The sequence below is a fragment of the Astyanax mexicanus genome, chromosome 22 (assembly GCF_023375975.1).
Source record: "Astyanax mexicanus isolate ESR-SI-001 chromosome 22, AstMex3_surface, whole genome shotgun sequence".
Taxonomy (NCBI): domain Eukaryota; kingdom Metazoa; phylum Chordata; class Actinopteri; order Characiformes; family Acestrorhamphidae; genus Astyanax; species Astyanax mexicanus.
This window is the reverse complement of record NC_064429.1, coordinates 10,068,553-10,096,460: the sequence shown is the minus strand read 5'-3', so window position 1 is coordinate 10,096,460 and position 27,908 is coordinate 10,068,553. Positions and strand designations below refer to the sequence as shown.

Here is a 27,908-nt window from a genome sequence, read left to right as displayed (position 1 = left end):
TACTTACACATTTATTTACTTGCACATTTATTTGTTATTACTTACGTATTTATTTATTTATTTATATATGTATTAATTTAGTTCATTTATTTATATATTACTTAAACATTTATTTATCGATATATGTATTTATTTAGTTCATTTATTTATGTAATTACTCAAACATTTATTTATCTATATATGTATTAATTAAGTTCATTTATTTACTTAATTACTTAAACATTTATTTATCTATTATTTTTATCTATTTCTTTCTTTGTTTTCTTTTTTCTTTCTTTCTTTACTTTATTTACACATTTCACTTTTTTATTAATTCTCATTAATGTAACTACTAATGTAACTAACGTTTATTAATTTATTCTCATCAATGTAATTACTCAAACATGTATTTCTTAATTAATATTAATCTAATTATTTTACCATTTATGTATTAATACTTATACATTTAATTTATTTTTTTATTAAATTTAATTGTTTAATTTTTTATTTAATTCAATTTACTTAAGCAATTAATTTAACTGCTTGAACTGTTATTTGTTTATTTAAGCAAGTTATGTATTTATTTATTTATTTAGTAACTTATTTGATTATTTATTTATTTAACCCTTGTTTGTTGTCTGTATATTATTATTATTATTATTATTATTATTATTATTATTATTATTATTATTATTATTATTATTACCACAGCTAAATAACATCATTATTGCTGTGTGCACTGTGTGTATTATTATTATACTGTACTCTGTGTTCTGTCTGCTTGTGGGTGTGTCAACAAATGTTGTATAGCTGATCATTTCTAACAGTATATTTAATGTACCGCGTAATTGATACTTCATTATATTACAGTATATTATCTATGTATTTATACTTAAGACTGAAGAGTTTGAAATAGCCTCTAAAATAAGAGAATAATGATTTGTTCAGAAGATTTTCAAAAGCGGACAGTTTCTCTCTGGGTCTCGGGGTGGGAACGTTTGTCCGGGCGTTGGTTTCTGGCCGGCGGGTTTTGCGCGCTGCAGGATTACAGGCTGCAGTTTTTGGTGAGACTGTTGGATGTTAATCAGTAAAGGAGGTGTTTAGACGCGCAGGTAAGAAATTAATTCTCTATATTACACTGCCCGCGGCTCTCAGCTCCTGAACCGGCCCGGGTTCAGCGCCTGACAGCCGCTTATAGCGGGGTTATGAGGGCTGTAAGGCGGTTAGCCTGGCGGGCTAGCGCAGTGTCTGCGGGCTGATCTCTGTTTACTGTGAGTTACTGTTAGAGTTATACTCAGGCACAGAGTATTCTGATTAAACAGAGAAATTATCGCTTATTTCTAGCAAATACTAAACATTATAGAGCTGTTATCTCTTTATTAATACAGAGAATATCTCTTCTAAAGTGCTTGTTTTGTTTTTAGCCGTTAGCTCGTTTCAGAGGAAGCAGCGTTTATTTACCTGCGATATTTTGGTTATTTTAAAATTGGCTATTTATAATTATATTGAACAGTCGGGTTTTTAGGTGTTTTGACAATCGTATACAGAAATCAAATGCCCAAATAAAAAAGAAAAAACAGTAAACAGTGTAAAAAAAACAACAACAAAACAAATAAACAACAACATCAAAAAAGAAAAGGAACATGTAAGTTAAGGTATTAATTCAATAAATGTTTTAAGGGAAGTTTAACAAATAAAGATTATCCAAATAACACGAAAAGGGATTTCAGGTTTTATGTGGCCAGGAGGTAACATAGACCTTTAGGAGTAAGTCAAGTGGAGCTTAATCTAAAACTTTTGGTATAGAATAATAATAATAATAATAATAATAATAATAATAATAATAGTAATAATAATAATAATCTGATCCTCTCTAATTTTACCAATTTTAAAACACCACCCAGTTCCTGTATCCACATAAAATACGCAGAAATCAAAATAGAGTATTCAGAAAAATAAGAGGGATTCTAGTTTATTTTTCTTAAACTCTAGACCTAATCGAGCTGTTATCTCTTTTTAATACAGAGAATATCTCTCCTAAAGTGTCTGTGATATTGGAGTAATGAAGCAGTAACTTTAATAAGTCTAATGTTTTAATATAAATATCCTTATTTATTTACCATGTATCGATATACCATATATCAAACGATATGATACGATATGATGTATCACAATATCAATATTCTGTCCCTAACCCCTAAAGTAAATATCAAAACAATATACCAATACAAAATAGACAACTTTCAATAATATTCCTATTATCACATCACAGTATGTGTTGTGTTATTATATTATCATGTTAAATATGTTACGTTCGATATTACTGTATATGATATGATATAGCGCTCCCTTATACTAGTGATGATGATTTATTTTGCAGAAGAAATCCTCAGACCCTCCTCCAGCGTGTGTGAGGGAGGTTTCAGTCGTTCTGAGCTTCTGTTCTGTGGGAGCTGATGGACACGGAGACGCTGATCTGTAAGGAAGTGGACATTCGGTAGCAGCTCTTATGAGCTTTAAAGCAGGAGGGATAACAGACTTCACTGCTGGAAGGTAAGAGATAAGAAAAGATCAGGTTCTGAACATCATTCAGTTCAGAACTGCAGTAGTGTGGTACAGAAGGACTGATGGAGCGGGACTGGAATATACTCGATATGCATATATACAGTCCTGCAGTTTATTAGTTTTTATTAGCTTGTTTTTTTAAATGTCTGTTTTAGATATTAATGTAAAAACTTGACTTTAAGTAGCAGTTGTTTTTAATGAGAAATTTATAGAAGTGGATCTAAAGAGAAAGAAATCTCGAACAATAGTTTCAGTGTGATTCTGATACTTTAGAAAGTCATTCAGTGCCTCATTAAATCTCAATTTTAAATGATTTTTAACTAAACTTAAATCAATTAAACTTAAAATCAGTAATAGAACATGGAAAATACTTATATATAATGAGCTAAAATTTGTGTTATTATTATTATTATTATTTGTAGTTATAGTTGTAGCCACTAAGTAGTTTAAATCTTTAGTCTGTAAATACATACCATCACTGTCCAATGAAAAACAAGTTTCTCCAAAACAGCAACTTTACAGGAAAGATAAAGCCTTCCTAACATTTAATGGAAGTCAGAGGAAAAATAGTTATTTCTTAGTCATTTAGGAGAATTTCTTTTGGTCCGTTCTTTAAAAAAAAGGTTGTGTTCAAATTACGGAGTAAACTTAAAATCGACAAATATGGAGATTATGTTTACGAACTGTTGTTATTGAAACAGGTCGTTGACCTTAGCGCCTGACCTTTGACCCGTGGAGCCGCTGCCTGGAGGGAAAGATGTTCGGCGCCACGCAGACGTCCAAGTCCCAGTTCCTGGATAAGGCGCGGCTGGCGCGGGAGGAGAGGAAGGGCCATAAGGAGAAAGAGCGGGCGGCCACCGAGATCCAGGCCCTGATCCGCCGCTTCCTCTGCCGCTGCCGCCTGCAGAGAGAGATCAGGTGCGTCCTCCGTCACTGATGTGATGGTTGGAAGAACTAGGGTCTGGATGAAGATCTTCTCTGTGAACATCTGTATAGTTCTGTATTCGTTTAGTTCCAGCAAGTGTTGAATGAGAACTGTGGAGGAAAAAATGTTTTTTCTTCAGGAAAAAAAAAACCCCACAATTTTACATAAAACGAGTGATTTTTTTGTGTGTGTTTGGTCATCTTGTGTGTGAGTGTTATGCTTTCTAGATATATAACAGGTGGGCTGTGAGCTGAAAAAGGCTGAAAATCACTGAGTTAGGACCAGTTAAACTATATATATATTTTTTTATTAATTGTTGATACAATAAAAATGTCCTACTGTGTACATTTCCCATGATTTATCTACCATAGACAGATTATATCTGCCCAATATCATGTGTTTTACCCCAATCTTCAATACAAACAGGGAATTATTATTATTAATAATTTAATTAAAACTGGACATACAATGCAGAGGTCTCTAATAGGTGGACCGCAGTCCAAATCCGGACCCAAATGTTGTCTTATGTGGACCTTTAAATACTGTGAATATTTAATTTTTGGTGTTTATTTTAGCAGTCATAGCTTTTCTAGCCTTTAAAATGCCTGGTTTTCAGTCCAGTAAAATCACAGACCAATCACATGCTCTTTCAAATATCACCAAAGACACTCCTCAGCCAATCAGATCTGTGCTTGTTTGAGTGAGTAGCTCTCACAGAGGGGAGGATTGAGTTGTGTATCAGCAGTCTGAGAATAAAGTGAGTGGAAGGTTAATTTAGATGTCGAGCTTTAAAAAAGACACGCTGACATTCATATTATGGCAGGAACTACACAATGAAGTAAAGAAATGAAGGGCAGAACTTTAAAAGTATCCTTAAGTGCAGCTTCAAAGACCATCAAAAACATAATGATGAAACTGGCTCTCATCAGGTCTGCCCCAGGAAAGGAAGAACAAGAATTTCCTCTGTTGCACAGGATAAGCTAAATGTAATCATTTGACTTTCAGTTGTTTTTAACATAAAATGGCATAAAATAAACCGTTAGGCTACTTTTTTATTAGGATCTGGCTTTAAATCATATATTTAGACAAGTTTGACATTATAACAGTTTAAAGCTTGGCTTGTGGACATTTTCTATGACTGACAGTTAATGAATAATAATTAAATACCCCTGATGTAAAACATTATGATATTATAATAATTTATTTCATGCTTTGTTTTATTGTTTTTTTTTTTTATCTGTGTTCAGGGAAGAGGTGGATGAGTTCTTTGCAGCGACTGAAACAGGAACCACGAAGAGGAACGCATTATCCATCTTTAAAATCACGAGAAAACTGCTGTTCATATTCGGAAAAGAAGATAAGCTGGTACGTGTCCTCCTCACCTCCTCATTCTTTAATTCATTTATATTCTTATCCCTTAAAAACATTTTCTTATTTTTATGAGCTGTTTATTAACTTGTTTATATGACTACTGTCTTTTAGCATTTCTAGAATATGAGCATTTTCTCTGTACTGTACCTCAGGTTTACATATTCTATAAATTTTTTGTAATATTTATATTCACGTTTTATTTCTGTATTTTATTTTTTTGCACTCCTTGTTTTTTATATTACCTTGTTTTGTATATTTTTCATAATACTCTGTACTGTGACAAAGAAATGTCAGTCTGTCTATCTATGTGTATGTCTGTCTGCTGGCCCATTTGAATTCTCTCTGTGTCTGTCTGTCTGTATATCTATCTGCCAGTCTATCTCTGTCTTTGACTGACTGATTGATAGATAGTCTGTCTGTCTGTCTGCCGTCTCTCTATGTGTCTGTCTGTATATCTATCTCTGTCTTTGACTGATTAGCCAATTGTTACATAAACAGACAGACAGTCATTATGTATCTATCTGTCTGCCAATCTATCTATGTGTCTGTCTGTCTGTCTCTATATCTATCTTTAATCTACTGGCTGATTTATAGACAGATAGTCAGCCTGTCTTTGTTCATCTGTCGTTATCTATCTCTCTTTATCTATCTGTCTGTCTGTTTGTCTGTCTGTTATTATCTTTCTATCTGATCTGACTAATTAATCGACAGCCAATCATGATCTATCTATCTATCTATCTATCTATCTATCTATCTATCTATCTATCTATCTATCTGTCTATCTGTCTATCTGTCTATCTGTCTGTCTGTCTGTCTGTCTGTCTGTCTGTTTGTCTGTGCAAAAGTACTGTACAGTATATATTGCTTGAATCACAGTGTGTTTTAAGTTATTTTCTTGTTAACTGAATATTTTTTTGTTGTATTTCTGTGCAGAGGTTTGAGAAGCTGTGTCGGATCATTCTGAGCAGTATGGACGTTGAGAATGAGCCTAAAGTGAGTATTTTTCATTAAAAACCTGTTTTTAAAGCTGTTGTATCTGGCTGTGTGTATCTGAGTGTGAAATCTGCTCTCTGTAGGTGTGGTACGTTTCTCTGGCTCTGTCTAAAGATCTCACCATCCCCTGGCTGAAGCAGATTAAAGACGTGCTGTGGGTCTCCTGCGAGTTCCTGAAAAAACTGAAGGTATTTATTCTGATGGAAGTGCAGCTGTTTTTTTTGCAGCAGTTTGACCCACATTACATTCAGCCAGAGCCTGATCTGAGTTATAGAGCTTTTCCAGTCATTAATTCAGAGTAGAACAGTATACAGTGTGTAGTATTTATCATTTCAGCATCATCTCTGCATCATGGACATGTACAGTAATTACACCGCAGGACATCATGTGCCATTTAAGGCAGTGTTTCTCAGGCGAAATGAATTTAGTGTAAGTAAAAGTTGAGTTATTAGTCGTTTTTTATAGTTAACATTAATAGAAATACACAAACACATTCATGCATAAGTATCTCAAGGCCAGTTAAGCATCCTTAGTTTGAGGAAACACAGATGTGGATGCCTGATTAGGCAGTTAACAAATTAGTTGTGTGACATTGTGAGTCTTGTGTTATGCTCTCTAGTTATAAACAGGTGGAACATGAACTGGAAAAGGTGGAGAACCCCTTATTTAACACCAAATAAACTAGATATTTTATTTTTACGTGCATGATACACAAGAAATATCATACAGTTAAAATTTTCCATGATATATCTACCATAGACATATAAGTATCATCATCAATCTTTAATACACACTGAGAATTATAGATATTATTGGTAAACACCTTTAAAAATGAACCTACTCCATGTTGTATGTTTGTCTGTTGTTCTGTAGCCGGACATTCTGCAGGAGAACAAGCTGGTGACTCTTTACCTGACGATGCTCGGCACCTTTACCGACACATCCACCTGGAAAATAATCAGAGGGAAAGGTAGGAAAGGAGGAGGGTTTTACAGCTTTTCATCCAGATAAATTGAATCCAAAAGTAACCAGGCTTTTTTCACACTTCTGTGTTGGTTAATGTTGAAGAATAAATATCACAGTTAAGTGATTATCGATTGTGTTATAATCAATATACCTAAATACATCAATCATTTAGTTAAATCTTATCTTCAACAGAGTTTATACTCCATCAGGTTTAATCTGTATGTGTTGATATTTAGCTGATACTGCCATCAGTTTGTTGTAAGAGTAACATCTCGCTAACTATCCACCTGTATGTGTTGGCTCATTACCTGTTTTACTTGTTTTGGCAGTTATTTGGTTGTCTGTACTCTGAAATGTTTCTTGATCAATTGCTTAAAGCAGTGTTGTAGTTATATATACAAATGAAAACGGTTTATAAAAGTAACCACAAAGTCATATTTATTTAGTAAATTTGTAATAGTTGAAAATAATAAAATAAATAAAGTTTGTGATTAAATCAGTCTAATTTACAATGTAATTTGTAAATTTAAAATGCTAATGTTAATGCATAAATGCTTTTTAAAGTAAAATAAACAGTAGCCAGTTTCTGTGGTAATAATTACAATACTGTGCTGCGGTCACTGTATTTTATAGGTACAGTGATGCAGGTCTCTGAACTATTGAACTCAGAGTGTGTGGTAGTGACAAAATAAGATTAAGATTAAGACATACCAGTCCTACTTAAAAAAATTATTAACATTTCTAACTCTTTATTAAGTGCTTTTATTGTGGTCATTTCTGCCTCTGCAGCTCCTCTCAGGTTCAACTGTGTTATTGGTACACAGACACGTCACAATATGCAAATCAGTCAATCAAAAAATGCTCGTCTGCTGATGTCCAATCATCTGCCTGTCTCACTGCTATTAGAGGCCCACTGCTGCTGCTGCAGCTCAGCCAATCAGCTCTCCCTCTTGCCTTGCCCCTAAACCCATACATCACCCAGTGCCCCCCCCCCAACTACCCCTCCCATTTTTTTAAAAGCATTTTTAAAATGAGTTGAGTTTTGAGCTCAGAGTGGAGTCAGCTAAAATTAGGTGGTTTAGTTACACTTTAATGTACAGTATGCATAATATAAAAATTTACTATAGCAACTACTGGCTAATTTCTGCCATCACTTTACTGTACATTTAAACATTTTACATTTAAAATGGAACGTTTCACAACAAGCCCACTCTGAATGACTCTGTAAAGATGTTTAAATCTTCAATTCTTTGTGTTTGTAAAGGAGAGGCACTGAAACCTGCACTGAACAGAATATGTGAGAACATCATGGGTCACCTGAACCAGAAAGGCTTCTACTCTGTCCTGCAGGTACAGATTTCTTACATATCTTATGCACTTTTTTCTTATATAACTTACTTTTGAACTGAGATCTGTGAGCATTGTTTTTCTTTATTTATTGATCTTAATATAGATTTTACTGACCAATGGCTTGGCCCGGTCCAGGCCCTCGCTCTCTAAAGGCACCCTCACAGCCATCTTCACTCTGGCACTCAGGTAGACATCTTTATATGGGCAGTAATTGTTATGCTCTCTTCTTATAGAATGCTGCTTTGGATGTGTGTGTATATTAGGGATGCACGATGGTATTGGGATTATATTGGTATTGGCTGATATAGTTGATATTTTACGCTGATACTTGCTGGCGAATTTATTGTACACAGGAAAATGACCAAGCAACACTGACCGTGCTACTTCCCACATCAGTGCATCCCTTGTGTGTGTGTGTATATATGTATTTCATTTATATGTTTTTGGTTGCAGGCCTGTGGTAGCAGCTCATTTCTCAGATAACCTTCTGAGATCTTTCCTGATCCACATCATGTCCGTCCCTGCCGTCATCTCCCACCTCAACACACTCACTCCAGACGTAAGAATACACATGTGCACACACACACACATACACACACACACACACATATACAGATTTACACATATGTACCAGCAAATAACGTGACGTTTGTCACAGGCTTGCAACATTTAATCATTAATGTTTTATTTGCAGTGTATGATCACAATCCAGACTCATGACCTCATGCGTAAGTTTATCCTGTTCCTGAGTCGTGAGGAACAGTGTTCCGACATCTGTGTGTGTCTGGAGGGAAGCCATACACTCTGCTTACTCGGTAAGACTGGCTATTTGTTATGTATTAAAGCAGGAATATATAACTGTTGTTCCCTGTAACAGAGGCTTCAGAATGGGATTAAAGCACCTGTACTGATGTCTACGAGGGGGCGCTTAAAGCATGATCTGTATTTACGGCGGTGGAGTAAAAGTACACTCTAACTGTAGGAGGAGCTTAATAGACCTCTTTCACACTTCTGTGTTGGTTAATGCAGAAGTATAACTATCAGGGTTATCTATTGTTAGCTGTGCCCCTGTTGGCTGTGCCCCTGTTGGCTGTGCTTCTGTAGCTGTGCTCCTTTTGGCTGAGCTCCTATTGGCTGTGCTTCTGTAAGCTGTGCTCCTGTTGGATAAGCTCCTGTTAGCTGTGATTCTGATAGCTGTGTTCGTGTTTGCTGTGCCCCTCTTGGCGGTGTTCCTGAAAGCTGTGCTCCTGTTGGCTGTGCTCCTGTTGGCTGTGCTCCTGTTGGCTGTGCTCCTGTTGGCTGTGCTTCTGTTAGCTGTGCTTCTGTTAGCTGTGCTTCTGTTAGCTGTGCTCCTGTTGGCTGTGCTCCTGTTAGCTGTGTTCATGTTGGCTGTCCTCCTGTTGGCTGTCCTCCTGTTGGCTGTCCTCCTGTTGGCTGTCCTCCTGTTGGCTGTGCTCATGTTGGCTGTGCTCATGTTGGCTGTGTTCATGTTGGCTGTGTTCATGTTGGCTGTGTTCATGTTGGCTGTGCTCATGTTGGCTGTGCTCATGTTGGCTGTGCTCATGTTGGCTGTGCTCATGTTGGCTGTGCTCATGTTGGCTGTGCTCATGTTAGCTGTGCTCATGTTAGCTGTGTTCATATTAGCTGTGTTCATGTTAGCTGTGCTCCTGTTGGCTGTGTTCATTTTAGCTGTGTTCATTTTAGCTGTGTTCATGTTGGCTGTGCTCCAGTTAGCTGTGCTCTTGTAAAAATGTAGGATTTATTCTTTTATTAGAATCTACTTTTCACGCATACTAGGATGACATATTGTCCCAAAACTAATTTTGAAACTAATTGTGATAAACAATGTTATTGCCTTTTTATGACCATTTTCTGCCATTGGCACAGTGACGGTATAATAACACGATAATGCAGTTTGAGTAGAGTACATATTGTTAAATTATCCTTAATTAAAATGGTTTGTGTGTGTGTTTTTTTGTGCAGGTAACCTGATTCAGCTGGGCTACCTGAACGTGAAGGTGCTGGAGCAGGAGGCGGGGCACTTTGTGAAGGATTTGACGGACATGCTGTCGTACTGTCAGAGATACGTCTCTCAGAAGAAGTCCAACCTCACTCACTGGCACCCGGTGCTGGGCTGGTTCTCCCAGACCGTGGATTATGGGTACACCATGCATAGTTTACACAGTTTAAACAGTACACACTGTGGCTGCTGGTAGCAGTTTCACTTTCTCTGATTGTTCTGTTTTGCTTTTCTTACTTACTATTTAGTAATTAAATAAAGAAAACCGAGGCACATATGACTAATCAATTATTGCATTGCACTGCCTTAATATTTATAAATATATGATGGCCTTTTTATATATAATAAAACGTTTAAAGTAATGTCAGAAGAGGATACAGTGATGTAATTGAGTGATTGTCTGCAGGCTGAATGAGTCCATGCCGCTGGTGACGAGGCAGCTGCAGTGTTTATGGGGGGTTCCAGTGATCTGCACGCTCTTCTGCGACGTCCTCAGCAAGAAGCTGGAGGTGCAGGAACCCGCCCCCGCCCCCCCTCCTCAACCCAACACACTACAGAACAACCTGCCCGTTAAAAGTGAGTTAAAACCTCTGCTTTTACATGAACTGCTGGATTAGTGATGGACTCATACCTACAGTAAAATATGGTGGTGGTAGTGTGATGGTATGGGGCTGTTTTGCTGCTTTAAGACTTAGAATAAACATTGTTGTTTTATTCTATAAACTACAGACAACATTTCTCCAAAATTCCAAATATAAATATTGTCATTTAGAGCATTTATTTGCAGAAAATGAGAAATGTCTGAAATAACAAAAAAAGACGCAGAGCTTTCAGACCTCAAATAATGCAAAAAAAACAAGTTCATATTCATAAAGTTTTAAGAGTTCAGAAATCAATATTTGGTGGAATAACCCGTTCCATCAGGTTTTTAATCACAGTTTTCATGCATCTTGGCATCATGTTCTCCTCCACCAGTCTTACACACTGCTTTTGGATAAATTTATGCTGCTTTACTCCTGGTGCAAAAATTCAAGCAGTTCAGTTTGGTGGTTTGATGGTTTGTGATCATCCATCTTCCTCTTATTTTCCAGAGGTTTATAATTTGGTAAAATCAAAGAAACTCATAATTTTTAAGTGGTTTCTTATAATTTTCCAGAGCTGTATATTTTCCATATACATTTTAAAGGAGCTATTTCTCCTCTCTCCTGCTGCAGATCTGTTTAAGAGGGCGTTTCAGAAGTCGGCGTCGGTGAGGAACATCCTGAAGCCGGTGGGGGGGCGGAGGGTGGACTCGGCGGAGGTGCAGAAAGTGTGCAGTGTGTGTGTTCTGTATCAGACAGCGCTGACCACACTCACACAGATCCGCCTGCAGATCCTCACAGGTCAGAGACAAACACACACACACACACACACACTCTTAACCACACACAAACGGCTCTTACCACCGATCCTTAAAGGTCAGTCTCACTCGCAGCATCAGTGATATCATGGAGACTAAGCCGACCTGCCTGTTTGTTTAGTGATACAGGCTGTAATTTATGTAAACCAGCAGTGGCAGTTTGAATACCGGTATGTGGGACGAGAGCTGAGGGCAGGTTTTCCCGTCTGTTATAAATTAAGAGCGATTTAATACTTGTGCCAAATAAATGGGGGAGGAGCTTGTTGTTTCTGGTTTGTTTTCACATACAAGAACTGAATCCAATTGCGCTTCAAATTCCTGTGTGTAGGACCAATACAGCTTCGTTGGTTTTCTGCTTATTATTATGTTTATTGGCTAAAATCACTTAAGTGGTGAGAAGTGTGCAGGAGCTCCTCCTCTAAACCATCAGCTGCTCTGCTACAAGAAGATTTATCTCCATGCAGGCCAGCACGAGACCAGCGTTTAACAGCACACTGTCAGTACCAGCACTCACTCCACAAAGCTGAGCTTATTACTAGTCACAGTTCACTGTATTACAGTACTGTATCACAACATGCCTCACCTGCTGCAGACTGACTGCACCAGTGTATACTATAGGCAAACCCCAAACCACTGTTTTCAGGAGGATACACCAGATTATGAAATGCAAATCAATGAACATCAATTTTCTGGTCTATTTTCATACAAAAGGTGCACCGGATTATAAGGAGCATCAAGCGACACTAGTAAGGATGCCTACATCGAAGTGAGCAAAGGTGTCGCCATGTTTCCCTACTAATAGGGAAGCTGGGGGGAACGTTTAATTAAACAAAACTGTAATTCTTAACTAGAAAGAGTAAAGCGCTTTTGTTTAATTACAGTAAGCTTAGATTCTAAAAAACTGCCTAAGCAAGACGTAAATGCCGCTTGATTGAGCTAGACCGAGGAACCCTGAGTGTTTCGGTAACCCGGGGTGTATTCAGCTAGCCCTTCGTCCCACATAGCTTGTTTTAGCTCTACAAACAATATACTCGCCTCTGAACGACTTAAGAGCTAGTGCTGTGGTTAGAAGCTTCACTGAAACTCGTCCGATATAACTCTGTACTTCAGTGGAGTGGCTTTACTGCTCCTTAAAACCTGACTGGTAGAATTGAAACATAAGGAGCACCGGATTATAAGGAGCACTGTTGATTTTTCTGAAAATAAAGGATTTTAAGTGCACCTTATAGTCTGAGAAATACGGTACTCTGTACCTCTCCCAGGCTCCAAAACAGCTTTTACAATTAATGTACCATCCCTGCAGAGCAAGCACTTCCAGGTCCAGAAAAAGACTAGTGTAAAAAGAATGAAGACTAAGGATAGTCTGCATTGTGTTTGGTGTAATTACTAAATAATATATAATTATCCTGTGAGTTATAAGAAGCCATAATGTGTACTTTCCTCTTTATACAGGTCTGACGTATCTGGACGATCTGCTGCCGAAGCTGTGGGCGTTTATCTGTGAGCTCGGCCCTCAGGGAGGACTCAAACTCTTCCTGGAGTGTTTAAATAACGACACGGACGAGTCCAAGCAGCTGCTGGCCATGCTCATGCTCTTCTGTGACTGCTCCAGACACCTCATTACGTCAGTATCTCCCCCCCAAAACACACACAAACACACACTCTCAATCTAATGACCTGAGACTTAAAGCAGCAGTGCTTAAGATTTATTTTTCTGTTATATTAAAAGCACTGCTATTCTTAAGTGCAGAGAGAGCAAACTACTATAGTAAGTGGCATTAATTAATTCATGTAATGTCACGTATGTGTTCATTCTAAAAACTGTTTTTACACTACCAATAAATATTCTTCTGTAAAATGACCTTTTTTGAGATACATACATGTTTTTTTTTCATGACGGCAATGATACAGTTGTGGTCAAAAGTTTACATACACTTGTAAAAAAACATAATGTTATGGCTGTCTTGAGTTTTCAATAAGTTCTACAACTCTTATTTTTCTGTGATAGAGTGATCGGAACACATACATGTTTGTCACAAAAAACAGTCATAAAATTTGGTTCTTTCATAAATTTATTATGGGTCTGCTGAAAATGTCACCAAATCTGCTGGGTCAAAAATATACATACAGCAACATTAGTATTTGGTTACATGTCCCTTGGCCATTTTCACGGCAACTAGGCGCTTTTGGTAGCCATCCACAAGCTCCTGGCAAGCTTCAGGTCGAATGTTTGACCACTCTTCTTGACAGAATTGGTGCAGTTCAGCTAAATGTGATGGTTTTCTTGCATGAACCCGTTTCTTTAGCACTGTCCACATGTTCTCAATGGGGTTTAAGTCAGGACTTTGGGAAGGCCATTCTAAAACCTTAATTCTAGCCTGGTTTAGCCATTCCTTTACCACTTTTGATGTGTGTTTTGGGTCATTGTCTTGTTGGAACACCCAACTGCGCCCAAGACCCAACCTTCGGGCTGATGGTTTTAAGTTTTCCTGCAGAATTTGGAGGTAATCCTCCTTCTTCATTATCCCATTTACTTTCTGCAAAGAACCAGTTCCACTGGCAGCAAAACATCCCCAGAGCATAATACTACCACCACCATGCTTGACAGTAGGCATGGTGTTCCTGGGATTAAAGGCCTCACCTTTTCTCCTCCAAACATATTGCTGGGTGTTGTGGCCAAACAGCTCAATTTTTGTTTCGTCTGACCAGAGAACTTTCCTCCAGAAGGTTTTATCTTTGTCCATGTGATCAGCAGCAAACTTCAGCCGAGTCTTAAGGTGCCTTTTCTGGAGCAAGGGCTTCTTTCTTGCACGGCAGCCTCTCAGTCCATGGCGATGTAAAACACGCTTGACTGTGGAGACTGACACCTGTGTTCCATCAGCTTCCAAATCCTTGCAGACCTGCTTCTTGGTGATTCTTGGTTGACTCTTGACCATCCTGACCAATCTCCTCTCGGCAGCATGTGATAGCTTGCGTTTTCTTCCTGATCGTGGCAGTGACACAACTGTTCCATGCACTTTATACTTGCGTATAATTGTCTGCACAGTTGCTCTTGGGACCTGTAGCTGCTTTGAAATGGCTCCAAGTGACTTCCCTGACTTGTTCAAGTCAATAATTCGCTTTTTCAGATCCACACTGAGTTCCTTTGACTTTCCCATTGTAGCTTTTGTAGCTGAGTCTAATCACTGGGTCAAATGAGCCCTATTTAAATGGGCTCATGAGAAGTCAACAGCTGTAGTCAATCAGAATCACTTACAAGAAGTGAAGAGGCCATGACATGAAGCTAATTTGATTGACACAACTCGCTACATCACCAAAATTGACAAATTTTGTTGCTGTATGTATATTTTTGACCCAGCAGATTTGGTGACATTTTCAGCAGACCCATAATAAATTTATGAAAGAACCAAATTTTATGACTGTTTTTTGTGACAAACATGTATGTGTTCCGATCACTCTATCACAGAAAAATAAGAGTTGTAGAACTTATTGAAAACTCAAGACAGCCATAACATTATGTTTTTTTACAAGTGTATGTAAACTTTTGACCACAACTGTATATAATCTTAAAGACACAAACCTTATTAAATAAATTGTTGGGTTTTTTTGACAGAATCCTGGATGATATTGAGGTGTATGAGGAGCAGATTTCCTTTAAGATGGAGGAACTCATCACCATCTCCTCCTTTCTGAACACGTTTGTGTATAAAATGATTTGGGACGGCATCCTGGGTGAGTTCCTTTCATCATCCAACACAAGAAACTGAAATGACTTTAAAATTCCACTGCAGAGTTAACTATGATTGTGAACAAGCCATTAGAAGCTAGTTAAGGTCTAAAATCTAATTGGGTTACCAAACCTATGCATGGTGCTTCTTTTTATTTAATTAAAAATAATAAAAATAAAAACTTGTATATGTGTGTAATGTAGAGAATGCTAAGGGGGAGAAGCTGGAGCTGTTTCACAGTGTACACGGCTGGCTGATGGTTCTGTATGAGAGAGACTGTCGCCGGAGATTCACCCCCGACGAGCACTGGCTCCGCAAGTCAGTAATACACACACACACACACACACACACACACACACACACACTGTGTTCACTCCCTCAGCATGTACAGTACCAGTCTAAAGTTTGGACACCTTAAATTCATGTTTTTTTTTATTATTTAAAATGTTCTGCATTGTAGATTAATTCTAAACTCATCCAAACTTTCTTAGTTTTATGAGGTAGAGTCTCCTGGAATTCAGGCTTTCAGTTAACAGCTGTGCTGAACTCATCAAGAGTTAATTACTTCAATTTCTTGTCTCTTAATTTAAGTGTTTGAGAGCATCAGTTAAAGTAAAGTAGTGAAGAGGTAGAGTTACAGGTATACAGTGAATAGTGAATATTTGAGTAATGTTCTAATCCAGATTATGAGAAGCAACAACTACTCAATTAAATAAAGAAAAATACTTTAAGAAAAAATGAAGGTCAATTAATCTGAAAAGAAGAATTTCAAGAACTTCTGAAAGTATCCTCAAGTGCAGTCACTGCAAAGACCATCAAAAACATTATAATGATGAAACTGGCACTCATCAGGGCTGCCCAGGAAAACAAGAGTAAGGATAAATTGATCAGAGTTACCAGCCTCAGAAACCACAAGTTAACAAACAGCTCCCCAGATAAGAGCACATATAACGCTTCTTCACAGAGTATTTAAGTTTGTTTAACACTGTTTTTAAGTTACTACATAATTCCTTATGTGTTCCTTAATAGTCTGATAGATCACTTCACTATTCATTTAGTATTATTTTTAATACTTTTTAAAACTTTAACTCTGGTCATAGGTGAGTATGTGATGTTTTTGACCTGTTGTTAGCACTGTGCTAATCCCTGTACATTGAGCTGAAGCTGTTAGAACTATCACTTTAATACTTTCTATGTAATTATTGCTCTCTGTTTTGTGTATAATGATCTCTTCTGTGTGGATGTTCAGGGACCTGAAGCCCAGTCTGCTGTTCCAGGAGCTGGAGAAAGGAAAGAAAAGAGCGCAGCTGCTGCTGCAGTACATCCCCCACGTCATCCCTCACAAAAACGTCAGTCTCACCCTACACCTCCGCACCCGTACATCACGCCTCCGCACCCGTACCCCTCACCTCCGCACCCGTACCCCTCACATCCGCACCCGTACCCCTCACCTCCGCACCCGTACCCCTCACCTCCTCACCCCCGCACCCGTACCCCTCACCTCCGCACCCGTACCCCTCACCTCCGCACCCGTACCCCTCACCTCCTCACCCGTACCCCTCACCTCCTCACCCGTACCCCTCACCTCCTCACCCGTACCCCACGCCTCTCTAATTACAGCAGTTCCTCTAAAATCTGACTTCTACCTGAAAATGCTGCCTAAACTTATGAAGATATTTATTAATTTCTTTTCATTCAGAGAGTTCTATTGTTCCGGAACATTGTTACGAAGGAGAAGGAGACGCTAGGATTGGTGGAGACAAGCTCCGCCTCCCCACACGTTACTCACATAACCATCCGTCGCTCTCGGATGCTGGAGGTCAGTTCATTTTATTTGTTTGCTTTTTTGTTTTTTTTGTTTTTTATAATTTTATTTCTGATTTTTTCCCTTTTTCCATTTTTGGATATCCAATTGTCCCACCCCTTTGTGCGTCCCCATCACCGGTGACGCCCGTGACCCTTGGAGGATGCGGACGAGCACACGCCTCCTCCGACACGAGCTGCTGCTGATGCATCATTGCCTGAGCAGCTAGCGCGCTCAGAGGAAAGCACAGCGGCCAGGTTCCCATTCATCCGCTCACAGACGCCTCGTGCCGCCCAGCGCCACCTTAAGTGTGATGGGGAGAGAGCGCCATCTACCCACCCGGAGGGAGCAGAGCCAATTGTGCTCCCTCTAAGCACTGGCAGCTGATGGCAAAGCTGCATGAGCGGGGGTTCGAACCTGCGACCTCCTGCTCATAGTGGCAGCGCATTAGACCGCTGGGCCACTCGGCGCCGCTTGTTTGCTTTTTTTGATGTTTAGCACATCATGCACCTACCTGAGAATTACTATTTAAAAACGCACCACAAGGGGGCGCCATTAGTACTATTATTTTTATTTTACTATTATTTACACTGGCGGTCAAAAAAAGTCGCCACCAAAAAGAATAGTTTAATATTTTGTTGGGCCGCCTTTAGATTTGCTGTGTTCAGACAGTTAAAAGTTACAAATAGCATTTTATTCATAGTTATAAAATATGTGCCCTTAACATTTTTACAACTTTCATTTGTTTTTTGCTATTGATAAATGTAATCGCAACAGTTTCAATTCATACAGAGTTGCCATTTGCTTTTTGTTTACAAAAAAAAGCAAAAAACGAACAGTCCAAAATGTGATTGGGAAAAAACAATAAAAACAGAAAAAACAATAAATGATTAAAGATTTAGAAATTATATACGTCAACTCTTGGTCATATTTATTGATGTATATAAACAGAAGTAATGTGTGAGTATGCGTGTTCACTGAATGGATGGGTTAAAGGCCAAAACTCATATGTGGTTCCAGCACGGGTGTGGTCTTGTCTTTTATTTTCTTCTCTCTTTCTCTCTCTCTGTGTTCATTCTCCAGGATGGTTATGATCAGTTGCGCCGGCTGCCTGTGAACTCTATTAAGGGTGTGATCCGGGTGAAGTTTGTGAATGATCTGGGGGTGGACGAGGCTGGAATCGATCAGGACGGCGTGTTTAAAGAGTTTCTGGAGGAGATCATTAAGAAAGTCTTCAATCCAGCTCTCAACCTGTTCAAGGTATTTTTTTTTAAAAATCTCTCTTTAAATAATAGAAATGTTGCTTTAAAAAAATCAAAACTGCATTAATGTTAAAAATAACAAATAAACCTATTTATGTGTATCCTCTAGATAAATATAATGATTTGCAAGGTCACCAATTTGATGTTTCCTCCTCCAGACGACCAGCGGGAACGAGCGGCTGTACCCCTCTCCCACCTCCAACATCCACGAGAATCACCTGCAGCTGTTTGAGTTTGTGGGGAAGATGCTGGGGAAGGCTCTGTACGAGGGCATCGTGGTGGACGTGCCCTTCGCCTCCTTCTTCCTCAGCCAGGTCCTGGGGCACCACCACAGCTCCTTCTACAGCTCCATCGACGAGCTGCCCTCGCTCGACTCCGAGTTCTACAAGAACCTCACCTCCATAAAGGTCTGCCTGAAGCCAGCTGTTTCTTCTAGTTCTTCTCTTCACATTTTTAATTCAACACACCTGACTGAGCTGAAGCAGCTTCAGGAGTGTCTGAATGGAGGAACTAAACATTTCTACTTGCAGATGAATACTGCATACTATCAGCAACAAGCCCCTTTCTTCTTAATCAGTAAATATTTCAAATTGATGGCCACCAGAGGGCCAATACAGAGGGCCAATAGTCCTCAAACTACATAAAAGGGAATTTTGGCCCAATCTCATCACTCTTTTGTAACTCAAATGGGTTCAAGGGGAAGTGATTAAAATCTACTCGCTCCTCCAACCCTTAATTAATAATTAACAACGTTTTAAACAGATTTAGGGCCCTATCGTATACCCTACACAAGCTGTGTCACGATGCTCATTGCTATCTTACTCCCCGTCAGCAGTCTATTTTCACGCCGTGTGCCCGCACCGTTAAAATAGGGGGAAAAAAAGTTTAGTAATAAATCTTGTTGGTCTGGAAGTGAAGTGTATTCTGGTAAATTTCTGATATGTTTCTATCGTCATGTTGGGAAATACAGATGCGCCACTGACTGATTTAAACCCTGACAACAGTCACTATCCGCTGCTGAGATGCTCAAAAGCACCACGCTGTTTAGATAGCAATGCACCAAAGTTAGAGCACACCCTGCTCTTAAAGAAAATAGAAAAAAATTAATACATGCCTTTTGCGTGTTTTAAACTGCGCAAGGCATATTTTTTTTCGCTCTCACAATAACAAACATACTCTGACATGCCCTAAATCAAGGTGCGCTATACACAATTGACCTGAGTGCTATAGATCATTGTTGCTTCTAATTTTTTTTCTTTTGTGACTGGTAGAGGGTTTTAATTTGCGTTAAAGTAAATATTAAATAAATAATTCATTTTATTAATAATATGTTTATGCTTATTATTTTTCAGCGCTATGACGGTGATGTGAGTGATTTGGGGCTGACCCTGTCGTATGATGAGGATGTGATGGGACAGGTAAACATCTTTTTCTCAAATTCTGTTGTACAAAAGCAGAACCTTTGTCTTACACTATTACTGTCCCTCTCCCTGTGTTATACAGTTAGTGTGTCACGAGCTGATTCCTGGAGGGAAGACCATGCCCGTCACCAACGAAAACAAGTGAGTAGATTATTAACATTACCATTAACTATTATTCACACTGACATCTCTAGATACTAGAGGGTGAATTATGAGTTGTTTGCACTTGTTTCCTTTGTGTGGGTTATATGTAGGAGTCTGATAAAGATGATAAAAGATGATAAAAAATAAAGATTAAAGTTTGAGCTGCTGTATTGCTATCGGTCCTGTTTGTTTATTAGTATGCTTTAAGTCATATAAATACATTTTAAAGATATGTGTCAGGTTCTCGTCTGGTTTTGCATCTCTCTTGTCTGTCCCCGTGTTTATTTACCCTCTGCACACGCCCTGTGTGTATCTTGTGTCTCCGCCCCTGATTATTGTATAGCTTCGCCCCTTTGTTACCAGGTCCCAGGTGTTTCCAGTTTCCTGTCCTTGTCTGTGTGTATAAATAGTTCTCTTTGCTCCTGTGTTTCTGGTCCTGGGGTATTTATGTTCTCTATGTTCCTTTGTTTCAGTTTGTGTTTGTTTATTACACAAGTTTCAATAAATACTCACACTTGCGTCCGCTCTCCACATCTCATTCCTGCTCCCTACCTCACAATATGAAATATATTAAGTGAAATATGTCTGTATATATGTACTATACTCCCCTTTCTTTTTTATTTCCTCTCTGCAGGATCAGCTACATCCACCTGATGGCTCATTTCCGGATGCACACGCAGATAAAGGAACAGACGGGGGCGTTTATCCGGGGCTTCCGCAGCATCATCAACCCTGAGTGGCTGCACATGTTCTCCACGCCGGAGGTTCAGAGACTCATCTCCGGAGACAACGCCGAGATCGACCTGGACGACCTCAAGTACGCTGAGATTTCTCACATCAAACATTATTTTTACATTATTAGTTTTTAGTCCTTTTCAGTTTCAAAGTGTTCAAGTGTTTCAAATTAAACCTAAAAAGATACAGGAACCTGTCAAAGAGTTTTATGATTATTTCAGTGCATTTGAATATAGAAAAAAAACTATTTGACTATAAAATGACTCTTTTTCAGTGATTTTATGGAGTGTAGTCCAGTGGATGAGTCTTGCTACTTTGCAAAACATCAGTTGTTAAAAAGCTCTATATAAATAAATTAGATTTAATTTTATTTGAGCAGTATTCGTATCTTGGATTATCTGTTCTCTCAGTGATTAAAAGCTGCTAATATGGGTTTATGTTATGTTTTTGTTTATTGATATATTTTGTCTGACCCTCAGGAAGCACACAGTGTACTATGGGGGCTTCCACAGCAGCCACAGGGTGATCATCTGGCTGTGGGACATCCTGTCCAGCGACTTCACTCCAGACGAGAGAGCCATGTTCCTTAAGGTGATTCTCATCAGCATCAGCACAGAGAAATCAAATATACACACAACAATAGACTCTCAAACTGATGCTGAGAATTCTGTGAGAATGATCGAATTACACAATAATGAAAAGAATAAAAATTATAATATTTCTGATTCTTCATATTAGACTTTTAGTGTGAAACGATTGAATTAATAATTGAAAGAATAAAGGAACTTACACTTATATAGTACCTTTCTAGACATCCAAGGACGCTTTAGAATCATGTTTTACACACAACTATCTGCATCTGAGAAGCAGCAGCCAATCACACACAGCGTACACTTAACCGGAAACCACCGTCCACCTGGAGGACTGCATCAGGCACTGAGTAGCTGAAGAGCTGATACAATCCATATCTAAGCATACAGTCATACACACACACATACCTATACCCCCACACACACAAAGTATATATCATTGCTGTCCAATGAAATACACTTATCTCCAAAACAGCAACTTTACAGAAGAGAGAAAAAAGCTTCTAAACTTTCAATGGAAGTCAATGTAAAAAGAGTTTATTTCAGGTCATTTTGATGAGTTTCTATTGGTCCATTCATCAAGACATTTTGGCACAGTGTAAGGGACGGTTTGTCTGTTCAAATTATGTAGTAAACTAAAATCAGCAAAAATGGAGATAAGTGTTTTTCATAGAGAGGAAATGGGAGGAAACCCATGCAGACACAGAGAGAACATAGAAACTCCACCCAGATAGGAACTTGAACCCATAACCCTTAAAGTAACTGAATAAACTATTGATCAGTGATCAATAATAGTATATATATATATATATATATATATATATATATATATATATATATATATATATATATATATATATATATATATATATATATATATATATATAATTTTTTTTTTTTTTTTTTTTTTTTTTTTTTTTACTGAAGTTTGAATGTATTTTACAAAAAATGTGTGTATTTCTAAAACTGACTAATACATGGTGATGCTGTGTGTTTTAGTTTGTTACCAGCTGCTCCAGACCCCCTCTGCTGGGCTTTGCGTACCTCAAACCCCCCTTCTCCATCCGCTGTGTGGAGGTCTCAGACGACCAGGTCAGTTCAGCTCTATATAATTTAAAATGTCTATGATAAAATCATTGTATCATTTCACTTCTAATAATTCAAAATCACAATGTAGATCACAGAAAAACAGACAGCTGCATTCTGAATGGGTTTTTTAGAGATATTTACTGTCTAAATCCAATATTTATTAGGAACATTAGCATAAATTCACCTGTTATAAACTAAAAACTCACAGGTAAGATACCAAACATGTCTTGGCTGATTGGTTGCATCTGCTGTCAGTGATCAATCATGATCATTTCTTTTACCAAACTGCTCCTTTATGATGGATATATTGATAAAAAGCTTAATGATTTATGTAGGATAAAGCTTTCAGATATGAGTCACTGGGCTGGGAAATATTGTAAAAAAATATATGAGCAACTAATGTTTTAGGTACTTTTATTTTTCACTTAGTCCAAACCTTAGCAAACACAATAAAACCTGTATGAATTTAAAAACAAAAGTTTTATTTAGCTGTTTTCTTTTAAAGGAAAAGCAAGAAACTCCCTTTAAACACACAAGCAGTTTTTATAATAAAAAATAGATGTACAATCTCCATTACATCATATTAAAAAATCACATTAATTCGATTAACCTCCCCGCACTTCTCTTAACGTATCTGTGCATTATTATTATTATTTATCTATATTTATGTGTGTGTGTGTGTGTGTGTGTAGGACACGGGGGACACCCTGGGCAGTGTGCTGAGGGGTTTCTTCACCATCCGTAAGAAGGAGCCGGGGGGTCGCCTGCCCACCTCCTCCACCTGCTTCAACCTGCTCAAACTCCCCAACTACAGCAAGAAGAGCATCCTCAGAGACAAGCTCCGCTACGCCATTAGCATGAACACAGGCTTCGAGCTCTCCTAACACACACACACTCTCAAACGCACACACAGACTGGCCGGACGGCGTGTGTCCGAGACCCCATACACACAGAGGTTATGCAGAGCGTGCCCATTACACACACAGTAACACCAGGGATGCATCAAATATTTGGCAACCAAAATGATTTGCCAAAAACTGGTAGAAAAAAAATTAGGCAGTGGTGAAAATAGTGTCAAAATTAAAAACTACGTTTGTATGCCTGTCACAATAATTATAAAATTGAGTTATTGTACATTTTTGTTGACCTAGATATTGGCCTTTTTTTTTTTTACTTTTCAAGATGAGCCCTTTAACATAAATGAGCTGGTATGTTGATTTTGTTTAAACAATACTGTTTTCTTTTCTTTTTTTTGGCTCATAGAGACATACTAAGTCCATGTTAACAGTTTAGTAATGTTAGATGGGGCCAATTATAATGGGGAACGATTCCTGTAGCCAGCATGCTAACATTGAGTAGCTGTATTGGACCAGAGTCATAGCCAGTGTGCTAACTCTGCTTTAGCAATGTTAGACGAGACCGGTAATAATGTGGGAAAAGGCATGTAGCCAGCGTGCTAACATTGTAGTAGCCATGTTGGACGAGGGTCATAGCCAGTGTGCTAATGCTGCATTAGCGTTGTTCTACAAGGATGGTAGTAATTTGTGACAAAGCCTATAGCAAGTGTGCTATCACTGGCGTTGGATGATGCTGTAACTGGTGTGCTAATGCAACAGTAGTAATGTTAAACGACATCTGTAGCCAGTGTGCTAACACTGCCATGTCAAGAAAGGTCATAGCCAGTGTGCTACTGTTGAAGTAGCAATGTTAGATGAGGTCAGTTATAATGTGAAACAATGCCTGTAGCCAGAATGCTAATATTGCGCTAGCTAGTGTGCTCACGCTGCAGTACCAATGTTGCAGGAGGAATTCAATTATAATGTGGAACGATGCCTGTAGCCAGCGTGCTAACTATGTATTATACATGTTGGACGAGGGTCATAGCTCACACTGCAGTGGCCATGTTAAGCAAGGTCATAGCCTCCTACTAATGTTGGAGGGAGCTGGTTTTAATGTGGAACAATGCCTGTAGCCAGCGTGCTAACATTGCAGTCGCTGTATTGTATGAGGGTTATAGCTAGTGTGCTCACACTGCAATACCAATGTTGGATGAGGATGTTTATAATGTGGAGCGATGCCTATAGCAAGTTAGCTATTGTAGTAGTATAGTTAAACAAGGTCTGTAGCCAGCGTGCTAATATTGCAACCGTAGTCAGTTTGCTACTGTTGAGGTAGCAATGTTAGAGGAGGCTGGTTATAATGTGGAATGATGCCTATAGCCAGCGTGCTAACATTGCGGTAGCTATATTGGATGAGGGTCATAGCCAGTGTGCTACTGTTGAGGTAACAATATTGGTTGGGCCCAGTCACTGGCATACTAATGGGATGCTAGCAATGTTTGATTAGCCCGGTTGCCAGAAAACTAACATCACAAAGCAGTTTTGGATGAGGCCTATAGCTAGTTTGCTAACACCACAGTAGTGATGTGGATGAGACTGGTTGGCAGCTTGCTAATGCTGCAGTACCAATGTTGGGTGAGGCCCATAGCCAGTGTGCTAACACTGTAGTATGGTAGTGATGTTGGTTAAGGCTGTAGCTGTGTGAAGTTAAAGAGCATTCTCTGATTTGCATGTTAGCATGCGTGCAATTAGACTTAAAAATAAAAACAAAACATAAAAGATCTTTATATCAGAGGTCTGTCTTATTTTAATAAAATTGTTATATATAATTTAAAAAAGTAATTGTTGTGACAGGCTTACATGTTCAGTCTATGATATTCGGACTAATGTTTTATTTTGTTCGCATATAAATAAGACACGCCCACTCATACACACCTCCTACTGTTCCTCATCTCTTTAAAAGGGATCTTATTATCTTCTCCTCAGCATCAACCGAAGCCAAAGGAGCTCCACAGGCCTTATCGCCTCCTCATCCTGGAGATCTTTCACTCTTTGGAATCTTTCTCCTCTCTGGGCAGGAGCCAGATCCACTCAACCATCTAACCACCCATCCATCCATCCATCTGTACCTTTAGATCTTCTGGCTTATATTCAGTACATCCAGCTCGACACGATTAACTGAAGAAAAGCCTGTAAAGTCTGTTCTTTCTTCTGTATGGATTATCCTCATGATGTTCCACTGAAAGATCTGGATCAGATTTTAGTTTTTTGTTGTTTTTTTTCTAGTGAAACTCTGAAAGTGTATTGTGTATCCCTTTGTATCTCCTCGTGGCTCCTCCTCCTCCTCCTGGACGTTCACGCGCAGTGAGGAACCCTCTCCTACGATACTGCTGAAAGTCTATGCCAGTCTTTCTCAGGCCTGCAGGCAGAGACGTGATCTATCACTCTCTCTGCAATGGAAAGCAATACACACACAAACGCACACACACAATGCAAGCCATGCAACACAGGACACGCAGCAACCCTGGCCTTCTCAGACACACTCCATACCTGGGCCCAGTACAGAACCCAGTAGGGAACCCAGTACTGCGCCCTCGTTTCTTTTGTATAGTTTAAAAAACGATGTAACAGAAGTTGCAGAGACTCTGATTGAGATATTTACTATGGTGGCCCTTCATGAAATAGCTAGAATAACAAATTTCCAACGTTCCCTTAAAAACACTACAGGAGAAGAGGTGAATTTTTTTTACAGGTGAATTTTTTTTTTTGCACATTGTTTTAAAACTTAGCGGAAGTTCTTTCGACTATTAGAACTTCAATACTTGTTTAACAGATTTTATTCATACAAAACTGACAAACAACCAGACCCCAAAAACCCTAAAAGTACCTGGTTACACCTGAGCACTTCATTCATCATGAGTATCTGGATTATATCTGGATTCTGTCCTCTCTCTTGACAATTTGATTTTGGAGTGTTTTAAACACATTAAGAATGAAGAATATTAATTCTTATAAAATTATTATAGAAAGGAAATTGCATAAATATTTCAGTGCGTGAACAGATCTGTTAAACAAGTCCATGTGTAGCTGTGTAGCTAACATTGTTTTTTTGGTGAAGGTAAATGATTTTTTTTCCTTCTTATTTGTGGTTTTTTTTTATTTTTTTGGAAATATTGAAAGATGCTGAGGACGTATTTTTATTTTATGTCCTTTTTAATAATTAACAGGTGTATTCTTTCCTTTTTCCACTTATTCTTTCTGTTGGTTTTGCAGTTGGGGCAGTTTATAGTCATGATTGTGTCACTAATGATGTTCTGTGTTTCATTATTTTAGCATTTTGTGGCTGGTGATGATGTTTCTGTATGGATCCTATGTGGTGCAGGATGTATTCTATGATATAAATTATTACTTATTATTATTATTTTTTTTGCGGAATGGCCCTGATCTGACCACCAGTCCAGCTTCCTGTTCTCCTGGACTCCTGGATATGGATCTGGATCCTGCTGGATTGGGATTTGATGGCCCACTCTCTGGAGTTGTTTGGTCTGCTGAAACCTAACCTTTAAAACAAGCTGATAAAAAGAAGAATCATCCAACTGTCCAATGAGGATCCATTGTGCTATGATGGATTTCTAAGCCACGCCCACCTCTCACCATCCATTCGTACGTAAAGAGCGTCTCACTGGAAACAAGCCATACGAGTTTCAGACCAGCTATCAGACTGGACCTGGAAAGAGGAGGCCCAGCCCAGAGTGATGTTGATGGGTGTTGAAGTGAATGTAGAGGACGGAGAGCGTTTCCGTGGTGATTTGAAAGATGTCGCCGCCCACAGACAGGACAGTGCTCGTTCTGGAGCCTAGGATTGGTCGATATCTCCTCTAGCATGATGTCATTGGATGATCCAAGCCTGTGAACTGTTACTGATGTAGAAAACGAGGGCTTTTTGGTCAGTGTAACGTTTATCCCTTACATTTTCTGATCATTTAAGGCTAAATCCAAAACTAGACAATTGGGTATGAAGTGAAATTATTGATTTTTTTATTTCCTGTTTAGTACAGTGAAGAAGAAATGGGTTTTTATTAGTTTTTTTCACCCTCAATTTTCTGGTCTCGCATTTTTGCACCACACAATCAGGAATGAGGAAAATTAAAAATAACAATTCTTTATTTAATTTTAAGATTTTTCTGTTTTTGTATCTTGTAACAATGTAGGCTCGTGATTTTATTACAAGAAGCAGAAAATTAAAAAAATCTGATTTGTAAGTATTGGTCTCAATTGATTATAAAAAATGTATTAGGGTATATTTGAACTTAAATGAAATAATTAATGTTAGATTGGAAAAAGGAAAATAGATTTGTATTAGTGATGTCACTTCATAGTATTGCATCACAATAATAATTTAATCACAATTAAACTTAATTCAAAGTGTTATTGCTAGTACTTTCTTGTATTTCGGAAAGGAGACAGTAATAATTTGATTTTAAGATTTTTTTTTCCACTGAAATTCTGTATAAAAAATGGAAAAGTAAACACGGAAAAACTAATCAAAACTATAATTTTCTCTTCACTGTACTAAATGGACAAATATTCAATAACAATAATAAAGATTTACACTCAGTTTTCTCTGTTAAAATTTAGCCTTGAATGTTCAGAAACTTGAACTGATGAATGTTACACTGACCCTTTTTAATCTTTTATTGTATTTTATTTTATTATTATTGTTAATAT

The 27,908-nt window shown here is 38.3% G+C and overlaps 1 protein-coding gene across 1 annotated transcript; it reads left to right on the top strand.

Annotated features, from left to right (window-relative positions):
* Positions 1-1,000: 1,000 nt before the first annotated feature.
* ube3b (ubiquitin protein ligase E3B) lies at positions 1,001-27,136 on the top strand. Its single transcript, XM_022685434.2, has 27 exons — positions 1,001-1,091; positions 2,360-2,532; positions 3,246-3,462; positions 4,717-4,834; positions 5,774-5,833; positions 5,917-6,021; positions 6,707-6,803; positions 8,064-8,149; positions 8,253-8,335; positions 8,603-8,708; positions 8,844-8,964; positions 10,133-10,310; positions 10,576-10,745; positions 11,384-11,551; positions 13,021-13,192; positions 15,182-15,300; positions 15,500-15,614; positions 16,546-16,645; positions 16,996-17,115; positions 18,184-18,360; positions 18,521-18,769; positions 19,715-19,780; positions 19,866-19,924; positions 20,562-20,744; positions 21,142-21,253; positions 22,252-22,344; positions 23,034-27,136. Exons 3-27 carry the CDS (start codon positions 3,302-3,304, stop codon positions 23,223-23,225), a joined length of 3,210 nt encoding a protein of 1,069 aa, XP_022541155.2. The 5' UTR covers positions 1,001-1,091; positions 2,360-2,532; positions 3,246-3,301; the 3' UTR covers positions 23,226-27,136.
* Positions 27,137-27,908: the final 772 nt, after the last annotated feature.

Excerpts from the sequence above, each read along its gene's own strand:
- ube3b (XM_022685434.2), top strand. The coding sequence starts at position 3,302 with ATGTTCGGCGCCACGCAGACGTCCAAGTCCCAGTTCCTGGATAAGGCG. Across the intron at positions 17,116-18,183 it reads GTCGCTCTCGGATGCTGGAG|GATGGTTATGATCAGTTGCG; the intron begins GTCAGTTCATTT and ends TTCATTCTCCAG. Across the intron at positions 18,770-19,714 it reads AGAACCTCACCTCCATAAAG|CGCTATGACGGTGATGTGAG; the intron begins GTCTGCCTGAAG and ends ATTATTTTTCAG.